The 12,925-nt window shown below is 32.0% G+C and overlaps 1 protein-coding gene across 1 annotated transcript; it reads right to left on the bottom strand.

The window, feature by feature from the left end:
- Positions 1-208: 208 nt before the first annotated feature.
- On the bottom strand, positions 209-6,506 carry LOC105249549 (2-phosphoxylose phosphatase 1). The gene is made up of 4 exons (XM_011255110.3): positions 6,084-6,506; positions 4,761-4,928; positions 3,860-4,431; positions 209-2,028 (listed from the first exon to the last, which is right to left on the bottom strand). Exons 1-4 carry the CDS (start codon positions 6,172-6,174, stop codon positions 1,276-1,278), a joined length of 1,584 nt encoding a protein of 527 aa, XP_011253412.1. The 5' UTR covers positions 6,175-6,506; the 3' UTR covers positions 209-1,275.
- Positions 6,507-12,925: the final 6,419 nt, after the last annotated feature.

The raw sequence follows: 12,925 nt of genomic DNA, 5'->3' as shown, positions 1-12,925 counted from the left end.
AGTCGTAGAAAAATCTTTATCATATAAATATTTTCTTTAAAACAAATCTTGTATCTTTTATATTATATTCATTTTATCATAAATGTTTAATATATTATTACATATTATTAATTGAAGAAAAAATACGACTGTGTTTTTTAGTATACATATATATTTCTAGGGCTAAATATATATATATATATATATACATATATACATTAGAGTATGATAAAATATATGTGATAATCGACTAATCGATTCATTAGTGCTATCGTTCTTTGATTTATCTAAAGATACTTTAAAGTTTTAGATGAATGATCTATATGAAGATAAGGCTCCTGTTCCTTGCTAAGATGACAATTTATGTACTCTTTTGTTTTTTCGGTTTTCTTATAATTTTTGACAATCTGAAATTTTCTTAAATGTATATGCGTTGATGTATCAAGAGATGTAAAAGAAATTTAAACTGAACTTTGAGTATTTCTATACGACTATTTCACAATAGAATCAAGATGGATTACTTTCTTGTCAAGTGGAAAGACTGAATTCTAAGTGTGACTTATATCTCATCGCACATATGAGAATTTACTGGAAAAATTTAAGGATTATCTCTTTAAACTTTTTCGAATATTAATATTGGTAATTACTTTCACGTTGGCTTATGTTCTACGACACATAGCGCTAATCAAAAACTCATTCGACCCAATCTAATCTCCATGCAAGAAGTAAATGAATTAAAAAGAATTGATAAGAATTCCCTTTGTAAAGTCAAACTTCTAATCTCTATAACGGGAGACTGGCATTTTATACATCTCCAATGTTTCTTCATTCTTCTCTTTTTTTATTTCTATCGATTAATTTTTATCATTCATTTTTATTCTTCAAGATGCTAATCTATTTGGATTACAAGAGAAGACATAAATTTTTTATTTTACAAATTGAGATATATATCAAATAGACTTTTCTTTTATTTCTCACATATACTTGGTACTTGACAGCACTAAAAGACATCTAGAGGACTTTAAGACGTCTTTAAAGTGTCTTTTAGATGTCTTTTGGACATGTGTGCTGTCTGAGTGGTTACTAATAGAGTAACTACAAAGTCCCATATATTGAGAATAAAAGAGAGACCAAATGGAGAACCCATAAAAGTGTTAAAAATCTTAGAGTACTATAATTTTAAGGATAATTTGTATTATTATTTAATTTTTATCAAATAATTTTCCCTCAATTCCTTTTAACTCGCCTACTCTTTTATGGAGGATCTTTTCGTTCGACCATCACGTTCAATTAATTTTAGCGAATCTTGTGACTCGAACAAGCATCCTTAAAGTTCGTCGCGTTGAACGGCACGAAATAATCATCGTGCAATTGTCGGACGATGTTCTCTATCGGACACAGCTTGACGACGCCCTTCTTGCCCGCTCCTTGATCCCCGTCGTCGCTGACATAAGTGTTCGCGTTTCGGCAGAACGGGATCTTCGGCGTGAGATCCCGACCGTTGGCGACGACGCGAAAGTAAAAATCGCTGGCGAGACGATTGTCGTTCCTCGGATTGATCTTGTAGATCTCGATGACGAGCCTCGAGGCGTAATGAGTCGCCACGTCGGAGACCACGCCAAGAGCGGTGGCAAGGTACTCCAAAGTCTTGTCGTGGCCGGAGTAGAGGACGATCTTGGGCCTGGCCTCGGAGATGATGCGGAGCATGAAGGTGACGATGCCACGCAGCATCCCGTACGCCTTGAGGAGCCCGTACTTGTTGCGGCTGCTGCTCTTGGCGACCTGCTTGGACTCCCAGTCCGTGTAGGCGAACAACCCGGTAACGTGGTCGGTCTTGACGCACGTCCTCTGCGTCGTCGTCTTTAACGCGTCCTCCGCGAGGTCGGCGCACGGCAGGGAGGCCCCGTGGCACACGTACGTTAATAAAGCGTCCCTCAGCGTATTCGGGTCGCAGGTCTGCGCTTGATCCGGAAGCTCGAACACGGCACTTGCCGCCTGTTTGATCAGCTCGCCGACCGCCGGATGAGATCTTAGATGGTTGGAAGTCTCCTGGGGAAAGTAGAGCAACGTGCGGAGAATCTCGCGCGATATTGTCTCGTCGCGATCCCGGAGATCTTCGGGATTATTTTCTCAAGAGCGCTCAATTAATTTTCAGCAAAAGTATTTTTCTAAATATATAAAAAAGGTAACACCGCTTTCTTAATAGAATTAATTAGATTCTGAATTTTTCTGCTTCTTGTCGCATTCGTTTAAATTATATTAAAAGGATCGTTTAAATTATATTAGAAGGATCTTTTTTTTTTTCACACGAGGCTTCATGAAACTCAATCATCAAAGTATTTAATATTTAACACTACACGTTGGAACGAACCATGTGGTTTCACTCGTGAAATTTTAATTTAGAAAAAATTGACATCATCACACATGCATCACATGTGATATATTTCCACATGTCACGCGCAGTGCATGGACAGCGAACGCGTTAACGCAAGATTATTTCTGTAGGAAAAAATATTATCGCGTGCAAATATTTTTTATTCAGATAACGTTGAAGAATCAGCAATCTGGCAGCCTTGAATGACCTAGTTAATCGGATTTCCTGAGGAAGTGGGAGAAGAGTGCGATTATTGCAGATTATTTAACTTTTTCGAAAACAGGAAAATAGATCATAAAATGAGACTTCAGGTCATTAAAACTTATTTCGATAAGATAGTGCAGATGTGTAATACTTTATTAATGTCTTATTAAAGATTTTATTTTTTAAAAATGAAAAGGAAGAGCGTAATATCAGATTTATATCTATTTCTAGAAAGGTGAAACGCGCAAAGAAAGTTTCAATAAAATGTGTAAGAATCTGTATATATTTCTTTAAATTCATTATAATTATTCATAAAATTTCCATAGATTTCTATTCATTCGAATCTTGTAGAAAAAAAAGAATGTTACACAATCTTACTTTTTAAACGGATTTATAGAGCATGCATTTAAAAATATGAATTTATAAATTATTATTATTATTATTATTATGAAATTGATAAAATTACAGTAATTTTATAAATAATATAAAATAATAACTAGAATCACAAGTTTCAATAAAATGTGTAAGAGTCTGTAAATATTTCTTTAAATTCATTATAATTATTCATAAAATTTCCATAGATTTCTATTCATTCGAATCTTGTAGGAAAAAAAAGAATGTTACACAATCTTACTTTTTAAACGGATTTATAGAGCATGCATTTAAAAATGTGAATTTATAAATTATTATTATTATGAAATTTATAAAATTACAGTAATTTTACAAATAATATAAAATAATAACTAGAATCACAGGTTTCAATAAAATGTGTAAGAGTCTATAAATATTTCTTTACATTCTTTATAATTATTCATAGATTTCTATTCATTTGAATTTTGGAAAAAAAAAGAATGTTACACAATCTTACTTTTTAAACGAATTTATAAAGCATACATTTAAAAATATGAAACCTGAATTTATAAATTATTATTATTATGAAATTTATAAAATTACAGTAATTTTATAAATAATATAAAATAATAACTAGAATCACAAGTTTCAATAAAATGTGTAAGAGTCTATAAATATTTCTTTAAATTCATTATAATTATTCATAGATTTCTATTCATTCGAATCTTGCAGAAAAAAAACAATGTCACATGATCTTATTTTTTAAACGGATTTATAGAGCATGCATTTAAAAATATGAATTTATAAATTATTATAAAATATATAAAATTACAGTAATTTTACAAATAATATAAAATAATAACTAGAATCACAAGATGAAGTACTTTTTTTATTAGATCGAAAAATTAGATTCTAAATGTGATTTATTTATGTTTATTTTCATGCAATTACCTTTAAATGCTGCTTCAGAAATTTCTCAGCGGCAGGACAGGCGCATTCATTGTTGCAAAACGCATAGCTCTGGCTTTCCTGCAGGTTGATCCTCGCCAGATTCTGGAAACCGTCATTTTCGAAGAGCGCGTAGAGCAACGCGACGGCGCTTTGCACAGTCCTACGATAGGAAGTGCTGTAGACGATGACGTCCCTGCCGAAGGTGGTGCCGTTGCCGAGATTGAGCCTGTGATAGTACGCGTTTCTCAACAGGATTCCGGTCTTCAGCAACTGCAGAATGCCAAGGGTGGTCAGCTGACCGATCCTGCAGTCGCGTGCATTCGCCGGCAACACGGGCAGCCCGTGAAACGGCCCCAGGAATTGGGCCCAGGCGGTCTTGGAATAGCTCGACACATTTTGCACGAAATTTACATAATTCTCGTAAATCGTTTCCAATTCCGTTACGCCACCGGCGCCGGTCTCGCCGCCGCAATTTATGCTGCTTATATTTCGTATGTGCGTCAAAGGACCTCTGTCACCGTGACGAATGAAAATCAGAATGCCGCCTAACGTCAAGTTGCCGTCGAGTTTTCCTATTTGAAATAAATTTCTAATGCACATTCGCTCGTATAATTACGTGCTGAAAGTAGTTTTCCGCGACTCGAGATAATAAAAGATATCGATTTTATTTATTTATTGCGATTTTACCGCGCAAAGAGAATGTACTTCAACCTTCAACCATTTCTCTTAATTTATTCGCAGATCTTTTTTAATACGACTTTATTGATCTTATTAATTTATTGACCTTATGAATTATTAATCTTATATAATAACTGGAATATATTTACTCTGATTTATTGGTCACGTTTTATGCAAAAATAGAATAATCTAAGATCTAAAATAGAAGGTGTGTAGAACGTACCTTCGGTCTCTGCAGCTATCTCGTGCGGTAAATTGCAAAAACGAAAGATCTTCTTTGTCTTCGCGTCCGATTTTAAATTTCTCGGGAATTCTCGGAGCGACAAATCGTTATTTAAGATTCTCGTTTGCACCGAAGTTTTCTCATCCACGCCGATATATTTATACATGCCTGCGCGATGAAAAATCTGTTTATAATCTTAGATTTATATCATTACACTTTTATAATCTAGTATTTGTATTCAATGAATACAATAATAGAATATTTATGTATATCACGTATCGTATATTTATGTATATCACGTATAAAAAACACATTACAAAATTATAAAATATATTAAATTGTTTAATATTAATATTAAACACATTATAATTAATTATAAAATATATTAATATTTAATTGTTTAATATTAACGTTAAACACATTATAAAATATATTAATATTAAATATGAAATTATATACGTGCGTGTGTGTAAATTATTATTATTAATGTTAAAATTAAAAAATTAATTATTAATATTAAAAATCTAACTAACTAAATTATTAATATTAAAAAAACTAAATAAATATTTAAAAAATTAAACTTTTAATAAATTTGTATTAAAAATCATCTTCCCGATTATCCTTTAAATGGAAGATCTGATATTAACATGAAGAAAGAGATTCTTTCAGGACTGATTTCAATAGATTTATTTTTCCTACAGTCAGTTGACATTTGTGTCAACAACTATGATTGCACATTTCCTTTACTTGATGATAAAAAGAAAATAGAATCGTCGCATTGTCTCGATAAACACGTGACAATATTCAGCTATATATAATCCATTATTGAAAAACTGAAGTTCTCTGCTGCATTATAGCTCTATTATTAAAACTTAAGTGATAACGAACAGAAGCGCTCAAGTGTATAACTGCAACAATATCTACATGTTACCCTATATTTAAAGATAAAAAGTTCGCTGAAATCGTGCTAAAAGAGTTTAAATATTTAAGCTTCTTAGCGTCCGACAATCAAATATGAAACTAAAAATCTACGAAAGCGCTTTAGAAGCTTTATAAAATGACGCAAATATATTTGATGATGTTTAATATCCGATATCTATGTTGAATCGAGACGAGTTCAATTTTAGGCACGACGAAATATATCTTATTGATTTACAATGTCGCAAATAAATATACGTAATTATTCTCGCAAATTTACGGCAATTGAACTCGTTGAAAATTACATCGATTCCTAGGAATGTGATTTGATTTCGATTACGATATCGAAGAGACCCGCGTCCACCGCAGTGCACACAAAATCAACGATCACGAGGTTGCGTTTACCAGCGACCAGCAGGAAGATCCACACGCTCAGAATCACGTAGCAGTAGAACGCCCTGTGTTGGTAGGACAGCCGGACCATCTCCGCGAGCATCCCTCGACGTTTACGGGCCCCGTGGGACCGATTCGCGGGGCAACGACGAGCGGTAACGACGTCCCGTCACGATGACGACGACGCGGAGCGACGCGACGAGGACGCGACTGGATTTTCGTTCCGCTCGTAGGGGTCGATCGAAACTGCATCTTCAAACGCCCTTCGACCTTCGCTCTTTCCGCATGTCTTGTCGTGCGACGATCCTGCGACGTATCAGCCGATCGTCCGATCGACGCGGGCGATCGCGACGCGAGCAATCGACGAGAAAAAGCGCGAAAAATCCACCAACCCTGCTGACTGTCCGCCCGAGATGGAACTGCCGGTTCCTGACATGGCGATAACAACGAGGGGTAAATTTTCACGGAGGGGGTGCGTTTCAGGCGCAAGCGCTCCACCACCGATTACCTTCCACCCTGAAAAGCCGACTAGTTTTCCCAACGATGGCCTGGTCGCTCTACAGGGTGGCCATCTCGTATAACGTTTATCGACCTTTCTTTATCTGGTGCAGTTATCAAACGAAGAGCCCGATCAGCAAAAGCCAGTCGGTTATGCATTCTCTGTCGAGAACTGGATTTTCTCGTCACGTCGCAAAATACTAAAAACACACACACATAATATGTGTATATTAATAAGCTCTCTCTGACAATTATAGATCGATTTAAAGCGAGAAAAGTCAGGATTGGTAAAATATTCAGCATCCACCTGACCCCGACTTTTATATTAGATATAATTATCTCTTATATAGGAAGATATATTTCGTATATATTTTTCTTTTTAATACGTAAGAAATGTAAGAATAATTAATAGAAAATATATAATTAATATAGTTAATAGAAAAGAAAATGTAAATTTTTCCTTCGACACAATTGCTACAATTATATTATAATCAATTAACATATCACAATACAATTATATTATATACAATTATATCATAAATAATTAACAATATTAATACACATAATGTTATTTTATCACAATAATAAAATAAATAAGAAAGTTTATTTCGAGCCGCAACTTTTTCTACAAAATTATAAATCATATTCGTAGCAGAAACTTATTGAAATTCTGAGACATTTTGTAAAAAAGATTATCTCGTGTATTTTTAACGATAAAATCGTATTTTGCATACAATGCAATAGCGATTGCAGTCTAGAATTATTACATATCAAGCGTTAGGTCAAATACGATAAATCAAGGCCCATCAAATACAATAAGTCAAGGCGATCAATTATGATCAATCTTCGAAATCAATCAGCTTACAATCGCCGTTCATTGCATAATCGAATTTCGAATCCTCGACATCCGTTCTACACCGACGATCAAAGTCATCGCGATTGCAACGCGGTCTCAGTCGCAAATTGAAGACTTTAATTCGACGAGAAGAAGGCTCCCCCCAGATGAGTAAATGACCACGAAAAGCAAAGAGCTGATGCCGACGAAGGAAAGCGGATGCTGATGTCATGTGTGTTGGGCATCGCCGCGTTCACTCGACCCGACCGTAAATATATTCCATTTAAGACTGATGGCTAGATTGTCCCGTAGTTGATGGTTAGTCTCGAGTTGTCATATCAGGGCAGTTGACGCGTGTTACATCTCGACGCGCGGTTACACGCGAGTAATCGCGCCCGTCTACGTCGCCGGGCACGCAACTGTCATTGAACGCCCCCGCGGCGCTGCAAACTTAAACGGTCTACAGACGAGCGATATTCTTTATTAATAAGATTCCCGGTGAAAGCGAAGCCTTGCTGCAGGGTAAAGAGATATTTCAAAGTAAAATAAAGCGCGTCAATGAACCGATTAAGAAACATTGTCACGTAATTTAGACTCTCTGCTAAAGATGAGTTTTTGTTTATTGATTTTGTATGCAAAAAGAGTAATAGTGTAGAAATAACGATGTTTTAGCGATAATTGAGTAATTCTGTTACATAATAATTAAAAAAGAGAATACAGTGTTACTTTAAAACCGTATTACTTTTAATTTTCAAAGTAGCTATGGCCAGTCCCTCTCTTTCGGTGAACATTAAATCAGAAAGATAAAGTAAAGATTTGCGCGACATAATGTAATAACATTCAAAAATTAAATAAATTAGTTCATATAATGCTTGGAAGGACAAACAGTTTGACAGACAATGGTAGTCATATTTTAAATTAAAATTTATTTAATTACATATAAATAAAAAAACAAATTAATTACAAATTAATTACAAAAATATTTAATTCATAGATTGATGTATAAAATTCCATTCGAATCGCGTAGATATATTCATAAATTCAAGGTATCAAAGAGCTTTTTAATCCTTTGTATAATTTATATTTAATATTGATTAAAATAAGCTTTAATAAAATATAACAAAAATGTAATTTATAGAAACAATTATAAATATTATTTGTTGTACAATTTGTTAAAATTCTTTAGTTATCTATTAAATCATTCCATAGTTCTCTCTTGTTGTCTCTCTTTTTTACTGCCTTTAGCAAGCATGTTGCCGAGCGACTCCCATTTCTCTTAGTTTAAGTCCCTTAATGTCTAACGTCAACGACTGAGGGAACATCCGGTGATGTAATGTGTACATCTGCATTACCACGAAGAAAAAATTGTAACAAGTCTGCAACCCAACCAGTTTTTAAATATATCATCATCATTATTATTGTGCGTCGCATCGTGATATCGTTCATTATTCTCGAAATTCGAAAAGATTTAAAAAATAGAATAAAAATAATTATATATTTGATTCAATTAATATTAAAATCTTTCCAAGATTTTTACTGCAATCTTCAAGGTGTAATTTTCAAGGATGTGCTGATTGCACACATAAGCGAATGGTAATTCCTCTCGTTATCATTATCATCACCGCGTGCCTTGATCTCTAGCCTTGGCAAGATCATTGCCACCGTCACGACAGTGATAATAATAGCGGTATAATAATGAACACCTCCACGAGTTATGAAATATATAACCGATCGAGATCTTTGAATCTATAATATACTCGTAACAAATTGATTTCCTTCAATGTATAGTATTATAATATCTCGAGTATCAATTGGACATTCAATCTAATTGGATTACATTACAATGGACAAGTTTTAAAGAAAAAATTTTCATTACTATAAACATTATAGTTGTTGAATATTAATCATGAATAACATTTTATTATTTTAAAACAAATTAAAAAATTATATAAAACTATGTAAACTATATAAAATATATTAAAATATTGAATTGTTTTGATATATATTTAAATACATTCTTTATATTTATCAATTATCCAAAATCGATCTTGAACGGAGAATTTTATCAAAGAAAAGAGATCCTTTGTAAGCCACTCAAAGAATCCATAGAGAAAAGAGTCTCGACAACTCTCTCATGCACTTGGCAGATCATTTGCTTCGTTTCCACAATGCGGTGAGTAATTGAAACTGAAAGATGTTTCACTCGACAAATCTTACGCATGAGAAAATTGTGCACATGAAATAGAAATTTATTTTTGATTCGATATATTTAATTTCAATTATTTTTAGAAAACGTCACACAAGAAACATATGTCATAGAAAATCCAAAAATTCAATTCTTAAGTATTTTGAAATGTAAAGATCTTACAAAAATTTAAGATGTGTCTTTTTTAGAAATTTTAAATTTACTATTTACGAATCAAATATGTATTTTGTTTTTAATTATAACTTGCTTTTCTTTTGATAGTGAAAAATTATATAAAAAATATACATATAAAATATATCTACGTGTATTTTTTAAAAAAACATAGATTAATTCATCAAAAATCGCTTTCGATTTAATATAAATTTTTGAGACTGCTTGTTCAAATATTTTATTTGATATTCTCGATTAAAATATATTGAATTCGAGGTCGCGACAATTTTGATCGTAGTCAAATATTTCTATGCTTTACTGGGATTAGTAAAATTCAAGCAGAGAGACGAATATTCAAAAACCACATAAATTAGATTGTAAAATATCAAATTATTCTTCCCCCAATATATAATCACGAAAATATCCGCACTTTACGCATTTCGTAATATTTAAATAATAATTAACATTTATTAAACTTATTATTTATATTACTATAATGTAATTTATTTTATTTGCTAGATATGTTTTTTTATAGTTTTAACTATCAATTAATTAAAAAATGTTTCCTATTCAGGAAATACATGTTTAATTTTGCGCGCATTTATTTGAATAACTTATAATAAAAATATTGTCTAATATCCCACCAGCATATTCACATATAAAATATTTTTTTCCAACAATATAATTAATTTTTTATAGAATGTATTTTTAAAAGTCGAAGAGAAAGTTTGGTATAATAACATACACGCATACACAATACGTAGAGACACAAGTACGTTAGATTTTGGAAACTACTTATTAATCATCGATTTTTTACGATGTAAAACGAAAAAATTCACGAGAACCTGATTTTTTCAGAAACCTACCTGCGCAGGTAACCGGCTCGAGGATCAGTCAGGAAGAATAAAATACTACACAGGTATTTGCTTGCATTGTCCTCAAACTAGACATGGATCCCTTTTCGTAGAATGCACATTTCACAATAGCGTCGTTATCGTGTTAATCCTCCAAATATTCATTCTTTTCAAAGCAACAGAATTTTAAAAATGCATCACTGATTGACTTATTTAGAATAAAGCCATTTACGAAGAAATACCTTTTTCTTTAATTTTAAGATTTAATAAAATAATATAAAAACTTAATTCCATTATATTACAAGTTATAATCTTAATTGAATAAAATAGTAAACATTTCAGTTTTACAATATATCGTGCAATAAAAAAATTATCAAAAAAGTTTTATTAAGTTCTGTAACAAATAAAAAATTCTCAACGAAATTAATTGTGTAAATTTTCAATAAATGAAATACATGTTGTATAATTTGCTAAATAAAATACATTCAAATGCTAAATAAATAAAATTTCGAGAAACTTTCTCGGAAGTAGAAAATCCGCAGATATCGTTATTGCAGAGAATCGTTCGAGTCGATCGAACGCGAGAACGTGACGTAAAAGGAAACGCAGGTCGCAGAGTGCAGTAAACGCTGTGATGGCTGGTTCTTCGATAGTTTTATCATTCCCTCTGCGATCTGCAAAGGTTGGAAGGTCAACTGAAGTGTCTTTGATGTCTCTCTTCCAAAGATAATGTATTTGCTACTGTCAACTTTTCTTTGTCCCTCTTAATACATTCACTATCATCGCTGAGCACGCAAATTCGCGATAACCACTAGTGGTGATTCATGGTTCAAAAACTGCGTATTATATAAGGTTTTGATTTAAACATTTCATTAATGATATTGTCAATAAAAAAAACAAATTAACGAAGAAAAGAATACAAATTAACAATTAAAGATTAAAGAAAAAAAAATTAACAAATTAAAGAATATGAATAATAATGATTTTAATAATAATTTAATTTTAATTAATTTTCATTTAATTTCGAGTTGAATTTAATAATATAATAATTTTAATAATTTAATTATGAATAATATTATGGATAACGTTATATAGAGATATTATTAGAGATTATTAGAGATTTATAGATGTGATAATGTTAATTAATTAAAAATAAAAAAAAACATTTTACAATAATCTCTGTTATATTAATAAAAAAGAATTCATACTCTAATCAAATCTCTTGAATGCTGTATCTTTATTGATTGGTACAAAAAGTGCATCTTATTTTTCAGAAGAATATCTTACATTTTAGAGAAAGGAAGAAATTTATAATTATTTATTATACATTTATAAATAAATATATATTTATATTATTAAATGTACATTATTAAGTATATTATAAAACATTAATCGAAAATTTAAATGTAATAATGAAAATGTAATGAGAAAAGATGTTTCTTTTTTACAAGTGCTTAATTCATATGGGCTAAATTCCTCTGATATAATATATTTTTCACAACCATATCTTTGATAGATTAAAGTTGCCTGTGTAACTCCGTTCTTTCGAATGGAATTCAAATGCAAAAATCTCGATGCGGTTCTACGACCGGATATTATTCTCCAAGATATGAGGCAATGGGAACGCGCTGCCAGCGCGGGCAACGCGACCAGCATAACAAAGACCGAATTTGATTACGATCTATTACGTAAATCGATGAATTAATCGACGAATGAAGCGGGATTTAATCGCGGTGCTTTTATGACGTTTCTGAAAACGACGACCGATTCATATGGATACACGAGCACATGCGATCGACTAGCAAGGAAGTGTCAAACTAGATAAGCGCGCGGTCACATTCATTACTTCCGTCTACCACAGATGCGCCACGCTCTATGCATTTGAGTTGCATCGCCCGAGAGAAGATCAGCTCTCCGAGATTATACAGGGTGGTTCATACAGACCATCATCCGCCATTCTCACATTTTTAAGCGCGACTAGATCAAGTTGTCCACTATCATTAATCATTTTTAAAGATCTTGGATTGATATTAAAGCTGAATAATTGAATCATTGATATTTTAATCTGTACAGAAATTAAAACGTCGCTAATTAATTAATATTTAAATAAATAACTATATAAATAAAATATATAAATAATTATATAAAATATATAAATAATTATATAAATAAAATATTATATTAATATTTAAGTAAATAATTATAAATATTTCAGCATGTAGAAAAATTAAATATTGAAAAGAAAAATGCTAATTTCGTTCTTGATAAAATTTTGATTATCCAAAAATGGAACATTGTTTGTCGACAAATT

Source organism: Camponotus floridanus, unplaced genomic scaffold (genome assembly GCF_003227725.1).
Source record: "Camponotus floridanus strain SB8 unplaced genomic scaffold, Cflo_v7.5 scaffold38, whole genome shotgun sequence".
NCBI lineage: Eukaryota > Metazoa > Arthropoda > Insecta > Hymenoptera > Formicidae > Camponotus > Camponotus floridanus.
This window is presented reverse-complemented; position numbering and strand designations above follow the sequence as displayed.